The sequence below is a fragment of the Mixophyes fleayi genome, chromosome 8 (assembly GCF_038048845.1).
Source record: "Mixophyes fleayi isolate aMixFle1 chromosome 8, aMixFle1.hap1, whole genome shotgun sequence".
In the NCBI taxonomy this organism is placed as follows: Eukaryota; Metazoa; Chordata; class Amphibia; order Anura; family Limnodynastidae; genus Mixophyes; species Mixophyes fleayi.
The window spans coordinates 71,157,650-71,174,510 of NC_134409.1; the positions used below are offsets into that span (position 1 = coordinate 71,157,650).

The following is a 16,861-nucleotide window of genomic DNA, read 5'->3' on the forward strand; positions in this document are numbered from 1 at the left end:
CAAAATAATTACAAAGTCTTGCTTACCATCAGCCCTGGCAACGGTACCCCTGTGTGATCGCCATGGCACCCAAGGGAGTCACAACACACAGTTTGGGAACCGCTGCACTAAAGACTTGTCTGGCCTGCTTTTTCCCTTTTATGCCCTCTGAATGAAGACCCATCAGTTTTTTATTGAGAGCAGGACCGTCGGCACTTCTCTGCAGGTTCACTGGTCAGGTGCACATATCAGCTACCAAGAACCCAGAATCTGCACCAGGGCTGCATCTGTGATCCAAGGCAAGCAAGCCCCAGCGTGGCTGAGACGGGGCTGGCTGCAGTCTCTCCCGGCTACCGGGAAGATAGACTCTGCAAGCAATCCAACACTGTCTGCCTAACAACTTTGTTGTGGACACTCAGGTAGCCAGGAAATTGTTTGGTATGATGAGGGCTAAACGCCACACCAGGGACAACTGAGATGGCAGAGCCAGCCTGGGCCAATGTGTTAGCTCAGTCCATTGCAGAGTTTGAGAAAAAAAATGCACTGCCTCCTTTGGTGGTAGGTGAACTTTATTCTTTCTACTCTTTTCCCGGGGCTCCGTCTGACTATACCCATTCTCAACAAGTGTAAGCGTCAGGCTCAATCTAATTGCATAGGAGATTCCGAATCGGGACACTCTTCTCAGGAAAAGGGTGATTTTCAAGGGGACTCAGACTGAGGACCTGACTGAATGGGAGGATGAGTTCTCCAGTAGACAAAAGGTTGAGGATTTAATTTTAGCAATCACAGACATTGGATAATCAGGATGTGGAACTGGTGGTTCCTCATGTTTCACTTTTCAAAAGGAAAAAGAAGCAAACCATTTATTTTCCTTCCTCTCCACAGTAATCTTGTGTGAATGAGGCTTGGCTGAACCCAGATGAAAGGTTTTAAGTTTCAAGAAGTTTCTGGTTCAACTATCCCTTCTCTGAGGAAGACCCTGAAAATTGGGAGATTCTGCCAATAGTGGATGCCACCATTGCCAATCTTGTTAAAGCCACTACCACTCCTATTTAGAGTGCTGCTTCCTTAAAAGACAGCATAGATAGGAAATGCAAGGGATTTTAAAATTCAAGTTGCATCAAGTTCCTTCCTCAGATCCATTGTTGCAGCTGCTTAGGTGATCAAAGCGGTGGAAAAATGAGCTTGGAAACTCAGTGAGGGCATACAATCAGGGATGCCTAGATTGGAGTTGACACTATTAGTGGACCATGTAAAGCAGTGATGGTGAACCTGACACACGTGTCAGAGGTGACGCGCATCGTTTGCGGAAGGTCTTCGCCCAAGAACAGTCAATGCGTGCTGTGCTTGTTTCGCTGCCGCTACAGTCGCTTTTTGCTTGCACCTTACTATGCCTTCCATTTCCGTTAGGAGAGGGGAAAGAAAGAGGTGGAAGAGACGGTGCTCGGCAAGACATTCTGTGAGTCAGACGTTTGTCTTACATTACCACAATCTCCATATATTTGTTTGTACGTAGTGTAGTGCTTTAAATTATTTTCTACCAGGAAACAACAACACTGTTGGAGATAATAAAAATCATGCCATTTTCTATAAAGGGTTAATAGGTTTATTTATTGTTGCAGCCCTGTGATTGAGAATCCAATAGAAAAAAAGCAAGATTAAATGATAAAGTGGTAGTAGCAGTAGCCGACCCTTTCAAGACATATGGACCGAGATGTATGGCATTATCGACAGACATAACAGATCATTGTGCATACTGTGTAATGAAACAGTAGTAAGCAGAATGTGAAATATAAATAGACATTTTGAAACTAATCACTAGCTCTTGGAACAAAGTGAGGATGAAAGGAAGGAATACATTTCTAGGCAGCTACACCTCTATAAGAGCCAATCAAATTTCATCCTTAAATTTGTAAGAGGCTCTACAATTTTAACATCAGCAAGTTTCTGCATTGCTCACTCCATAGCTCAACATGGAAAAGCCCTCAGTGAAGGAGAATTTATTAAAGAAACTCTTCTAAGATGTGCACCAGTTCTATTTCATGATATACAAAATGAAGAGATGCTATTAAGTGAATTTATGAGTTACCGCTCAGTAGAAATGTCATCAGACAGAATGAGACTGCACAGAAACATACAGCATCAATTAATAAATTAATAATTGTAAATTTTTCGATTTCTCTTGATGAAACTACTCATGTCACATAAAGGGGCATATTCAATTGTCGGCGGAAACGCCGAAAATCTTGCGCTCGTCACACTATTACCGTTACTACGGTAATAGTGCGCGTAAAAACAGTTAATACGGTAATTTTCTCGCTGGATTTCAGCTCGCAGCTCCTTGAGCCGCGAGCTGAAATCCAGCTAACTATTACCGTATTATTGAGCGGAAAACAAACAATTGAATATGCCCCTTAATGCTCAGTTGGCCATTATTGCTAGATATTCTGATTGTGAGACCATGAGAGAAGAGTTGATATTAGAATCCGTGCCAATAATTACATCAGGGAAGGAAATATGTAAGGTTATAAAAACATTCCGTGACCTAAGCATAGATATATCTAAAATTCTGTCAGTGACGACAGATGTGGCAACCAATATGGTGGGAAAAATTTGTGAAATTGTTTAGGGAAGCTATTAGACGTTCACTTGTGCCTTTTCATTGCATTATCCATCAGGAGGTGTTGTGTGCCAAGGCAGGATTCACAGAATTAAATGATTTGGGGCTAGATTTACTAAGCTGCGGGGTTGAAAAAGTGGGGATGTTGCCTATAGCAACCAATCAGATTCTAGCTGTCTTTTTGTAGAAGGTACTAAATAAATGAAAGCTAGAATCTGATTGGTTGCTATAGGCAACATCCCCACTTTTTCAAACCCGCAGCTTAGTAAATCTAGCCCTTAATGTCTGTTGTAACAAAAATAGTGAATTTAATAGCTGCTTGACCCCCTTCACAAGCAAGAATTTTCCGCACTTTTCCAGGAAGTTGATTCAACCTACAGTGGACTGCTGATGTTCAATAATGTGAGGTGGCTGAGCCGAGGAAAAGTACTTTAGCGATTTGTGAAGTGCTTTCTAGAAATTACGGTATTGAGGAGAAGGGTCTGGGAAACTTCCCTCAGCTCAATGATCATAAGTGGGTCAACATATTGATGTTACAGATATCTCTGTTCATATGAATGAACTGAACTTAAAATGACAAGGTTTTGGCAAAAGTATGTTTGGATACATAAAAGTCTTTGAAAGTAAACTTAAAATTTTTAAGTGAGATGTAGAGACTAAAACTTATGTATTTTCCTTGAGTAAAAAAGTATTTAGAGAAGGCCAGCAAAATTACAAAATGAAATGGAGCCCATGCATATAAAAGTACCAGCATATTGTGAACGCATTACTTGACCCGTTCAGCAAAAGATTTGAGAAATTTAGAAGCCTAGAACAGACAATTAAAATTAAGTATCTGACTGTAGTAGTCTACAGTACTTTGGAATTAAATGGTTTCCAATGGATGCAAATTGATGATTTGGAAATGCAACTTGCTGAATTTCAAGACCGCATCTGGGTTCAAGTGTTTGTCAACTTGAGGTCCAAACTTGAGAATCTGGAAAGAAATCGTTTGGAGAATAAGACGGGAAACTTGGAGTGCTTGGAACCGATAACTGGACAGTTTTAGCACCTTGAAAAATCTAGCGATGGCTTTAGTCACAATTTTTGCCTCTGCATACTTCTGTGAGACTTTATTCTCTGCGTTAAATAATATTGAAACCAATAAAAGAAACCGACTGACCGATGAAATTAGTAGCCCTTTTGGCCGAAAGACTTTGCGCGCAGCATCTGTGGCCCCAAATGGAGTTTGAGAGAAAAGCATTTATGTACTCTTCATAAAGTCAATTTGACTCAATCCATTTGGGGGGACACTGTGGTCCCACCCCTTTTTATGTTTTTTGTTTTTCAGTGAAGTGTTTCTTTATTTCAGTCCTATCCTTGGCTTTGTTTTTTTTTGTTTTTTTTTAAATAAAATAAAATAAAAAATTGATGGCCAGACAAGTCTTTAGTGCAGTGGTTCCCAAACTGCACCGCACCTCCCTTCTACTGTCACTGCAATCACAGAAGGGTCCTGTGACTGGGGCCAGTAATAAGGGAGGCAGGGGGACTACTTGGTAATTATTTTGGCTTAGGAATGCTTTGAAAAATTATGTAGTCTGTAAGGGTGCCTTGAACTGAGTTTTGGGAGCTACTGTTTTAGTATATTAGTGCCTTACTTCCAGAGTCCTCTATACCCATGGTAAGAAGTGTTCCCCAAATAGATGTAGATGACTTTTGCTATGAGTTTTGTGTATGTATTCTATTGTGACAAAAGCACTGGGGAAGTGATTGTTGGGAGTTATATATGTCCTTGATTCCTGTCCTGTGTATTTTAAAAGCCCAGGAAATTGCTTGTGTTTGGAAAAAAGCTTCCCAAATATTTCGGCTGCTGGAAGAGCCGGACACTCAAGCTATGAATGGAGAGAGAAGGGCAGGCTCCTTTTAATTGTTAACAATTAATACAATGTGTGTACGCTCTTGTAGCACGTCTGTATGAAGTGAGTGTTTTTGTATAGTAATACTTGGATGTCCTGTAATTAATGGCCACATATACACATACTTTATTATAACAATGTTTCTAATGACTAAGGAGTACTGTAGATTACAATGGTATTTGTAGATACCACAAAGTATAGCAACTTACACACATTTTGTCTTTCATCTCCTCTGATAGTTGATAGTCAATTTTACTTGGTTTTCATTATTCCATGTTGCTTTTATTACTACAAACCAATGCCATGACTGAAATATGTTTAAATTACTCCCCTAAATTTGAACTCATTCTTTGCATTTACCTTTCTGGCTGTTCTTGAAATGAGCTAATGCTTAACCTTACAAATCAAAATTTGCCTCTAACCTTTGTGAATTATTCTCAAAGGATATTGGTTTTAAACTTGTATGAAAAGATCTAATATAATCAAATGAATACAGGTGTGATTAATTAGTATACCTTCTATTTTCTTGGCTGCTACTCAGATTTTGTTTCACAATTGCAGCCTTTTGAAATGGAGGCAATTGCAGATACATCTGTATCATATATTCCACTGTATGCTTTGATGCGTAAAATATTTAATTTCTCATTCAACCGTATAAAAACAAAGAGCAATGATGGTTTCACATTGTTTTGATAAATTGCATTGTCACCAGACCCCACTCTTCTCTACTTTAATCTCATCCTCCTCTGACTTCTCTAGTTCCTTCTCCAGTTTGGCTTAGTTATTAACTACATCGGATATAGATAACTCTGGAACATTAACCTCACTTTGATCTGTTGACCCCTAACACACTCACCTTAATGCACGCTATAGAGAAATAAACACTATAGTTCAATCTCGGTGAAAAAAAATATATTCATGTTTGTGCTGATGATTTTGAACTGTACCCCGCCCCTCCCCCCCCCATCCACATGCACACATCTGTTCACCTCTCCTGCCACTCTTTTTGTATCATTCCAAATGTCAACCGCCCGAAAATATACAATTTGGTTCCACCTTTTTGTGGTGTTCTGTAATTCTTTAATTGACGTCAGTGGAGATTCTGTAATCTGGCTGTGTTGTCTTTATAACCTGTTTGGAAGTTTATGCAAAGGTTTCCTTTTACCTGGGTGCAATGGGCACATTCATGAAGTCTGGTGTGTAAATGCTCTGACTTTCTTGCCTAAGTGTTAAATGGTATATTAAAAATAGATTTTCTAACCATGTGTAGCAATGTATAGCATTACATGGAAATGTGTGGGAACCACACTATAAACATTGAAAACTCCATGAAAAACTATGTAATGTTTTGTGTTTTTAGCTAGAACATCTTACAAAAATATTACATAGCTAGTTTTTTAAAGCAACAAGACATTGTGAGCGTTGTGTATGGTTTTAAGTTTTTTTTTGTGCCTGCTGATTGTCAGTATAATTTACAAACCCCTCTTTGTAAATCCAGCCTATAATACGTTTAGTTTGGCTTCTCAAATAAAGTGGTGTCACTGAATGCTTAAATACCAATGGTTCTATTAACTCTTTTACACAGGGTGGATATGCAGCCTACAGGTACACTCAACCAGCCACTGCTGCCACAGCTGCCACCGCCGCTGCCGCAGCTGCTGCAGCCTACAGCGATGGGTATGATATGGTTTAAAATTAGGAGTTTATTATTTTATTCCCAGATTTTGTCAGGAAGGATCGTTAAACCAGTGATAGTGACCCTATCATCCTGTACTATCAAGAACCTCTTATTTAATTTGAAATTTTAAAACTTGCAGCCTTTACATTTTCCAATTTTCATGTAAATATTTTGTAGAGTCTTTCTGAATTTGTAACTCTTCACTTTTCATATTTAGTTCTTAACCTCTTGGGAGGCAAGGTATGTTTACCCTTCCCTCATACTAGTTAATATCACAAAGATATTTACCTGTACCTATACTTGCGAGTTCTACTGAAGAGCTTCAAAATTTTTGCAGGATGGGTTGGATACGGTTTTTCCGATTTGCGAAAAACCCGACACCCACTTGACCTACAAATAAAAAACAAAAGTGTTTAAATACTTAACCTGCGGGGGCCTGACATTGCCACTTTAAATTCAGATTAATAAAAGTCACGATGACAGTAAACTGTAGTGCCGGACAGCTCCTCATTCGAAATCACTTGCGGTCAACATACTGCTTCATCGGTGATCTGCACAGTCTGTTTAAAGGCAAGTCTATTAAGATTTACATCGCTTTTTAACACTTTTTTGTTTTTTATTTGTAGGTCAAGTGGGTGTCGTAATTGTGGTAATCGTATTAACGATTACCACCGTGCAGGAGACCCACGAGTGAGAAGCTAAGCACTGGCTGTACACTTCTGATTGGACATATTGCTCTGCTGTTAAATCATCAGCAGGCTGTCATTACATTCAGTGTGTCAGATCACTTTTCTCTTTTTTTGTGTTTTTTTTCTTACAATGCTTGTGTAATTCTCCAGTAGAGGTTTACAGTTCAAGTAATGTATTTGAATGGGTGAAATGTGGTATTGTGGAAAACCCATTTTATGTCATTAAAAGAACATTGAACTTCACATATAGGATGTTATGCACCTAAGATTCTTGCAGCATTCAGAAATATATTGGCAAAAAATCAGGAATATAATCTATTTATTTATTTTTTTTTCCCCCCCTGGATATTTTTTGCACACATTCAGAACATGACATTGTATTAAAAGTCTATATTTATTGTCTGCAAACACAATTTCTAATGCATACATAACAATTCAGCAATTCCATGGTATACTATGGTTATATCTCTGAATCCTATAATTTCTTTAGACTCTTCACAGTTGAAATGCAAAATCTTATACAGATCCATTAACTGCTACATCTTATACTGCATTTTGTTTTTCTGTACAGATACGGGAGGGTATATACAGCTGACCCATATCATGCCCTGGCCCCTGCTACCAGTTACGGAGTGGGAGCTGTGGTAAGTAAGAAATTACAGAAACCTCTGTTCAAAGAACAGACACTTAGGAGTAGAACATAGACCAGTGGTCAGTTTGCTAGTACTGTGTTGTATTATGTGCACGTTGGATTAGTGGGTACGTTTTGTTATTGTGTACTGGGCTGGTGGACATGTGCCAGTGTGGGCAATCCAGTAATACTAATATATGTAAAAAGTGGAATAGTCCTGGCCAAATACTATTTAAAAAAAAAAAAAAAAAAAAATACATATACATATATACATATATATATATATATATATATATATATATATATATATATGTATATGTGTGTGTGTGTATATATGTATATGTATTTTTTTTTTTTTTTTTCAAACATCACTATAGCAATAAATATAGTGCTACCTCTCCCAAGGTAGGAGAAGGTAAACTTATTTGGGCATCCAAAAGGAGGACAACATTGAGTTTGTCCAAAAACACATTGCACAGTTCCCAAACAATTTAAAACCAATTACAATATTTTAACAAATACAATTTAAATACCACTGAACATCAAAAGATGTAAATATTTATTTATATACTACAAATACTTTACTGACCTTTGCTAAATATTCTGGAAACAAAGGTAATGTATTTTAAATGCTGAGCCTGGGCTCCACAAAGACCTGCAATAGATCATTCAGTGTCATATGCAGCATTAGTAATGTGAAGCAAGGTGGACTGAGAATTGGAGAGATCATCTCTCTCTTAAATTACTAAAGCAGTTCATTAACATAATTTCACCTAGCAAGTTGCTACATTAAATGACCTACTTGTCACATTAGCACATATTTGTGGGTCACATACATTTTTTTTCCACCGTGTTTAAAGAACGAAGCTAAAAATGCTTGATATAATCTTCAATTTTCCCACTAGCCCCAACATTACCCACTGAAAACATGGATAGACCATGTATAGCTAATAGGATGTGTAATTACATCATCCCTCCTCTTTATGCATATAAATTCTTTGTTATACTATTGATTGATGAAATGGGTTTGAGGGACATCGGTTAGATACAAAATGGGGGCAAATGATTTATTTTTGTTTGTATGAAATATTTATTACTTTGCTTGATGAGGACATGATGGGGCTCTATTACACCCCTGATCAATGTGTACTGTCAAAAAAAAAAACCCAAAAAAAAACCACTGTCTAAACAGAATAAAACATGGAGGCAGAGGGACAATGGTTATAGCTGCTGATTTCAGCATAGCCTTAAGCTCACTATTAGACCTAGATAACTCAGACCTAGTGTAAGTGAAGGAAGGTAAGAGAACAATGTTTGCAGTTAGACAAATTAAATGGAAATACACCAGAACAGTATTTAAGAATGACCTGATCTCTAAGTATTTTTTTACATAGCAATAAGACATAAATGTGAAGTGGTGTAATTACGTTAAACATTTGAGTTAGTGTGGTTAGCTGTGGATGCAAGTGCGTTTATTGGATTACCGTATGTGGTTTAAAAGACACGTGTGTGTATGTGTGTGTATATAATGAAATTATTCAATTCATGGTTTGTAACTTATTACCACTTCTGCTTTCTACTGGTGTAAAAATTATTAAAGTTTCTAATTTATCTACTTGTGACGTGTATCAAATGAGTCTAAAAAAGAGTTGCTGCACACTGCCAAAAAGTGTTCCTTTTTGGGTTAACACATTTATTTCAATAATTAGGTAACTGATGTTTTTTATAAATAATTTTCTGTTGAATATAAATGAAATCTTTTGAGTTGACCATCATTTAATATTCAGGTATTTTTTTATTTACATTTAAAATGTGAGTGTTCCTATATGTTCACTGTAACTTTTCTTGAATCCTAGATTACTGCAGTAACTGGAGGATGGAGTGTTTAACACACATGTATAATTTGTAATGATTTATGACCTTACTTTACCTTCCCCCTCTGCTTTTCTGCTCACTGGTTCCACCTCCTCATTTCCTTACAAACAGTGAGAAAACACAGCATGTAGTCTCACCCTCCTCCCACATTGTCAGCCTCCAGCAAGGTGATTGGCTGCTGTCTCTGGTAGAGGAGGCTTCTTCTAATTGATATTAACTGATTGCATGGGAAGTGATGAGTGGCTAAGCAAGCAAACTAAGCCTGCTATAACTATACTATTTAAAAAAACGTATGTAGTGGATAGGTCATGTTACAGGTTTCATGGTCTAAATGGAGGGAACTGGGTTCAGGCATAAACTGGTGTATGGGGCGAGAGTACTGTATAGAAGTTACAAATGTATACCTTTATGGTTTGATTATGCAAGCTGTTGCAAAGGTACACACATAAGCAGGAAATTCACAAGAAACAAACTATTATGAATTAAAAAAAACTATGGGGTAGATTCAATTTGTCGTGAGGTGATGCGTTCTCTGGAACTTTCCGCAGAGAAATATCGAGTCAGAGTTTTTACATAGATTTTCGCTTATTTTCCCTTATGTCCCATACAGGTGTGCAGGAAGATGAGCAGAGATTTCTTAACATAATGGCTGGCAATATGTGCATCTGAACATCAAGGCAATGTTCTACCTAAACACCGTGTTTTACCATTAAATCCACACACAGAAAGAGAGGGTCACAACAAGGGTGCACTCATCTTTAAACAAACATAACATTTCCTTAATTTTCTTGAAATTAAGTAAAGGTTATATTTAAAGATGAATGCACAATTGTTGAGACACCCACTCTCTCTGTGTGGATTTATTAATGCGTTCAAGACTGGAAATGATTTACACCTCCTTGACCAGACCCATTTTCATGGCGGCTTGAGGCATCCTTTTCAACAGGAATACCTTTTCAATTTATTAATCAACCCAATGTTTATTTGCCTGAAAAAAACAATATTTTTTCTTTTGTTAGCATATTGAAATAGATTTTATTTTACAGGTGTTGCACAGATAAACAAATAGAAATTAGTGACTGACCTTGCTATCAGTTCCAGGGACACTTATGCGTTCTCATTTTAAATATTTTTTTTCCCGTCAATTTTTTTTTTTTTTTAATACCACGCTAAGTGTTTTCAATGTCTCCTTGTGCACAGGTCTTTGTGGTGGAAGTAAGTGGGGGTATAGGGCTAGTGCTAGGATGACAGATATGTGGGGAGTTTGTGTGTCAAGTTATAAAGTGACCATTATTTTGCATGAGTATTTCACACTACTGTACACTGGTAGATGTAGTAGTAGTATATGGACCAAATAGTTTATTTTTAATTGATGTTAGGGAAGAGAGTAGCTGTAAACAAATGCACGCACACACCCCTGTGACTGTATTTTCTAACAAACTCCCTGCGCTTAATGCAGAAGTGCTCAGCTACTTATAAAAGTTTAGTACGTCATTTGCACTGAGAGCTGTTAAACCACACTGTTTCCTAACCCAGCTCATTAGACCTGCTAATGCCTCAGGTCCACTAATTGCACAGTTTATCCATTTCTGCTTTGTGTCATGCTGACAATGCACACTCTGCAACCACTGGTCATTGACAGCAGAGATCCTAAAATTGGAGGTGGGGATGCGCTTCTTCATTCAGTCGGTCATGGGATTTGAAAATGTGTAGCAAAGGCTGATAATGGCGTTTTAAATGTGTTGTGGGAATGGGCTACAGCTGTTTTGATAGGGTACAACAAATACTTTTCTCACTTAATCTTTTAAATAATAATGTGTGCCACTTCTACAAGTTAATTATATCTTGTTGGATTAAATACGCTAAATATAATTTTAACACTAAAATAGCTACTAGTGGTTAAGGTTTGTTGCTGGTGACTGGCTGGTTCTTCCTGATCACTAACTTAGAATCAGGATTACAGGGTGGCAAGCAGAGCGTTGACTTGGGATGCTCGGTTCAACACATATAACATGATTAAAGCCAATAATATGCATTGTACAGGATTTTGTAAGCAGGCTCAACATGCTAATAGTCCTTACAAGGACTGTTGCACATCTGGGTGAATCATCAGTATCACATACTGAAGTAGAAGATGGTACACACACACACACAATACAACATGTGCTCTTTATTTAAAGTTAAAACCAGTCTCCACACCTGCTAAATACTTTATACTGCACCAATTCTAGTGGATGTTTGGTTGGCTCTGTGCAGTCTACACCCTCTTCCAGAATGGCCACCCTGCTCAGTCAACTAGATTTGACGAGGCCAAAGGACAGGAGTTATGCTCATGTGCAGCTCATTCCTTCCTTGGCTAGCCGTTAACACAAATCTTTTTAGGCCAGCACAGGAATATTGCATATTAATGTCTAGCATCAGGAAGTAGCTCTTGTCATAGAAAGCAAGGCATTACCTAAAATTGAAGCTAAATACTGTTACAGTAACCTGAGGTTCCCAATTCTGCATTTTTCATCATTAGAACAGTTTCTCTATAATCTTGCACACAGGACAGAAGACCCCCTGCTAGCACTGTAATGCAGTTGTCAATGTAATACCTTCCCCCTGATCCTGGCCAAAGATATACAAATTTATGTAGTATTTCATGTTTCAATATCTTTTTGCATTTATATAATATACACCATGTATGATAGAAATTTTATAGAATAAATTACTTAGGAGTGGATCCAGATGTGTGTGTATCATCTTTTATTTATATAGCACCACTAATTCTCCAGTGCTGTCCAGAGAACTCATTCACATCAGTCCCTGCCCCAATGGAGTTCAGTCTAAATTTACTAACGCGCACACACACACGCCAATTTGATTGGACCCAATTAACCTACCAGTATGTTTTTGGAGTGTGGGAGAAAACCGGAGCTCCCGGGTTTGTGTGTGTGTATATAACATTTGGATGCTTGATAATCCATTTCACCAACAGGGACTGTAATAACATTCTATTCTACTACATATACTTTAATATGGAGGTGGTTCCCTTTTGCAGTGATAACAGCCTCTACTCTTCTTGGAAGGCTTTCCACAAGATGTTGTAGTGTATCTGTGGGATTTTGTGCCCATTCATTCTGTAGAGCATTTGAGGCCAGGCGATGATGCTGGATGAGAAGGCCTTGCTCACAATCTATTCTAGTTTATCCCAAAGGTGTTTGATGGGGTTGAGGTCAGGGCTCTGTGTTGGCCAGTCAAGGTCTCCAACGCCAAACTCAACAAACCATGTCTTTTGTTGTTGTTTTGTGCACTGGGGCACAGTCATGTTGGAATAGAAAAGGGCCCTCCCCAAACTGTTGCCGCAAAGTTGGAAGCATAGCATTGTCCAAAATGACTTTGTATGCTGAAGCATTAATATTGTCCTTCACTGGAAATAAGGGGCTTAGCCCATACCCTTAAAAACAGCCCCATAACATTATTCCTCCTCCACCAAACTTCACAGTTGGCATAATGCAGTCAAGCAGGTAACGTTCTCCCAGCATCCGACAAACACAGGCTCGCCCATCTGACTGCCAAACAGATGCGTGATTAGTCACTCCACAGAACACTATCCCACTGCTTCACAGTCCAGTGTCTGTGTGCTTTACACTACTCGATCCGATGCTTGGCATTGGTCTTGGTGATGTGAGGCTGGCATGCAGCTGCATGGCCATGGAAAGCCATCCCATTAAGCTCCTCACGCACAGTTTTTGTTCTTGCATTAATGCAGGTGGAACTCTTCATCTATGGAATCAGCAGAGCTTTGGCGACTTTTAAGCACCTTGCGCCTTAGCAGTCATTTACCATGGTCTATGATGTTACGTGGTCTTCCACTTCATGGATAAGTTGTTGTTCCTAAACGTTTCCACTTTCTAATATCACTTACATGCAGTTTCACTTTCACATGCAGTCTTGCTACAAAGATGGCATCTTATCACAGCACCACGCTTGAAGTCACTGAGCTCTTCAGAATGACCCGTTATGTATCACAAATGTTTGCAAATGGAGACTGCGTGGCTAGGTGCTTTGATTTTATACACCTCTGGCAACGAGGTGTATCAAACAGCTCCATACAATAATTAACAGGTATGGCCAAATAATGTTGTTCATATAGTGTGTATGTATGTGTATATGTAAATATCTTGGTCACAATTGAAAGATTTCCACTTCAAGTTATTGGGTTTATCGGGAAACAGGTTTAGTAAGAAACAGTGTAACAAGCATGATATGTGCATTTAATCAAACAGGGACAATGACTCCTTGTACCATAAGAACAATTGTTCACTTGCACCTCAAGTACAAAGTCCAGCACATAAGCTGGTAAGTTCAACTTGAAATGCAACATTTTATATACACGTACGTTCTGGCCATTTGAAATGTAGTACCATCATCTTTATCAACATTAATATAGCTCCAGCAAATTGTGTAGCGCTTTACAATTGGGGACAAACATAGTAATAGACAATACTGGGTAATTGAGACAGAGGTGAGAAGGCCCTGCTCGCAAGCTTATAATCTATGGGATAATGGTTGGATACATGAGGATGTGTCTGCAATCTGGCTTGACTGAAATGCAATATGTAAAGGGAAAAAATGATTTGCATGCTATATGATCCATTTACACAGCAATGTTGATCAAGGGGTCAGATGGTTGTTGTCTTGGATGAGATGTCTAAAGTTTAACCTGGTGAGGTTGAGGAATATTATAAACTTACCAACATGAGGTGGGTTTTCAGAGAACACTTAAGGTTTGTAGACCAGAGGAAGGTCTTGTACAAGGGAGGGAATTTTATAGTGGGTGCAGCTAGAGAAAGTCCTGTAAATTGTAGCACGTAATAAGTGGAGGAGAGATGCAGATTTTGTGCAGAACGGAGTTGTTGTGTTGGGAGATATTTTTGAGACAAGCGAGGAAGGAGATGTATGTTTGTGCAGTTTTGTTGATGGCCTTGTAGGTTAGTAGAAGTATTTAATATTGGATTTGGTAAAAAAACAAAAAAAACAGGCAACAAAAGTAGAGGCTGATAGAGGTTCAGCAGAGGAGGAACAATTTGCAAGGAGAATCAATCTAGCCGATGCATATAAAATAGATTGTAGTGGTAAGATTCTCTTCTGGGGAAGACCAGAAAGGAGGGAATTGCAATAGTCAATGCTGGAGATGAGTGCACATTTAGTTTAATGCTGTGTCTTGTGTAAGGTATGTGCGTATTCTGGAAATGTTTTTTTAAATGCATCCAACATGATTTAAATGTAAAGTCGATGTGGGGAACAAAGGATAGTTCTGAGTCAAGGATCACACCTAGGCTGGGCATTTGCCTGGTGGGGTTTATGGTCAGGTTGTCAACAGAAATAGAAATGTCAGGTGGGTAACTGTCACTGGGTGGAAAGGGAATTAACTCTGGTTTTGAAAGATTGAGTTGGTAAAATGCCATCCAAGATGAAATGGCAGACTGCCAATAACGCGTGACAACACAAATGGCGAGTTCAGGAGAAGATGGATAAATTTGGGTATCATCCGCAGGGCTGCCAAGAAGAATTCAGGGCCCGGGTACAACAAATTCATGGGGCCCCCCTCATAGTGAAGTAAGCCCCAAAATTTTTTTGCGCCGCCTTACGGCGGCGCAAAAAAGATTAAGTGTATGGTCATATATTCAGGGGCGTGGCTAGCCAAACGGCAGTGCAAAAAATTTTGGGAGGTGCGGTCATGCATTTGGGGCGTGGCAAACGTGCCATTGGGGCGTGGCTAACATAAAAACCACTAGGCTCTCAATTCGCCGGAGCGTCACATATGTTTAAGCACTCCTGACTTTCAGGACATCTACCACCACAGGGTAGTATACAAACAATGCAGTGTGTACACAAACAGTTCAGTCTTGGCCTACACCTTACATTGGACACAACATTCACCAAAAATTGGTATTGTCCCTACTAGAATCACAACATTTCACACACTGTGCTGCTCTCTCCTACCTGTTCTTCTCACTTTCTCCACCTGTGGCTGCTGCTTTCTTTAGTTGTGGCTTGTCCGGATCCAGAAATGTTGAAGGACCTATTTTGAAAAAAAAATGGCTACATTTAGAAAATTACAGCCAGCCCCAGCGTTAAATCAATAGCACCCACGATTAATAATTAGGCCTTCCTCCAGCTCCAATATTACAATAATGTGCCCCTTCATCATCGCCATGCCTTATGATCACACTGTGCCCTCCATGCTGTTTTTGCCCCCTTCATCTGGCTCCCCTTCATCAGACTATACTATGCTGCTCCCCCCCTTTTTCAATCCCACTGTGCCATGCCTCCCCCCCCCCCCTTTGTAACCCCACTGTGTCATGCTGCCCACCATTTTTTAACCCCACTGTGCCATGCTGACCCCTGTTTATTAACCCCACTGTGCCATACTGCCCCGTTTTTTAACCCATCTGTGCCCCTCTCATTTTTTAACCCCTCTGACATGCTGCTTCCCCGTTTTTTAACCCCTCTGTGCCCCCCCTTATTTTTTAACCCCTCTGTCATGCTGCCCCCCCGTTTTTTAACCCCTTTGTGCCCCCTCATTTTTTAACCCCTCTGTCATGCTGCCCCCCGTTTTTTAACCCCTTTGTGCTCCCCCTCATTTTTTAACCCCTCTGTCATGCTGCTTCCCCGTTTTTAACCCCTTTGACATGCTGCTTTCCCGTTTTTTAACCCCTCTGTGCTCCCCCTAATTTTTTAACCCCTCTGACATGCTGCTTCCCCGTTTTTAACTCCTCTGACATGCTGCTTCCCCGTTTTTTAACCCCTCTGTGCCCCCCCTTATTTTTTAACCCCTCTGTCATGCTGCCCCCCGTTTTTTAACCCCTTTGTGCTCCCCCTCATTTTTTAACCCCTCTGTCATGCTGCCCCCCCCCCCCCCCCGTTTTTTAACCCCTCTGTGCCCCCCTCGTTTTCCTCCCTTCACTTACCTTTTCTCCTCTCTTGGTCTTCTCTGCTGCTCTGTGCTCCATTGCTCCAGACTGACTGAATGCTGGGCATGACATGATGACATCACACCCAGCATTCAGACAGTCTGAATAGAGCACAGAGCAGCAGAGAGGAGGGATGCCGGCTCCGCGATCAGGTGAGTATGTTTTTTTTTTTTTTTTTAAACTAGCCTGCTCCCCCCCACCAACGACCGAGCCCCCCCCCACCCCCCCCCCCCGCCAAAAAAAAAAAAAAAAAAGGAAAGGAAAAAAAACGTTTTGAAAAAAAAAATTAAAAAATTAAAAAAAATCAGCAGCGCAAGGGCCCGGGCCGGGCCCCCTGACATGCCGGGCCCGGGTAATTAGTACCCGCTCCCCCCCCCTCTCGGCGGCCCTGATCATCCGCATAGAGATGATACTGAAATTCAAAGGAGCTTATTAATTTTTCTAGTCATGTGGTGTGACCGAATGGGCTTACTTCGTCACCTGTCTGTATAGGGAAGGAGGAATGGACAGATGTTCTTCCTGCAGTTTCTTT

At 39.7% G+C, this 16,861-nt stretch overlaps 1 protein-coding gene across 13 annotated transcripts in view; it reads left to right on the plus strand.

The window, feature by feature from the left end:
- The window catches only part of RBFOX2 (RNA binding fox-1 homolog 2), a 159,089-nt gene that overhangs the window by 94,588 nt on the left and 47,640 nt on the right, over positions 1-16,861 (plus strand). For 12 of the 13 annotated variants that reach the window (XM_075182698.1, XM_075182701.1, XM_075182697.1 and 9 more), the window contains 2 exons: positions 6,080-6,171; positions 7,433-7,505. In XM_075182698.1, coding sequence (XP_075038799.1) covers positions 6,080-6,171; positions 7,433-7,505 — 165 coding nt within the window. Of the gene's footprint in view, positions 1-6,079; positions 6,172-7,432; positions 7,506-16,861 lie in introns of those variants that run through there. The other variant, XM_075182710.1, reaches the window with a different exon arrangement.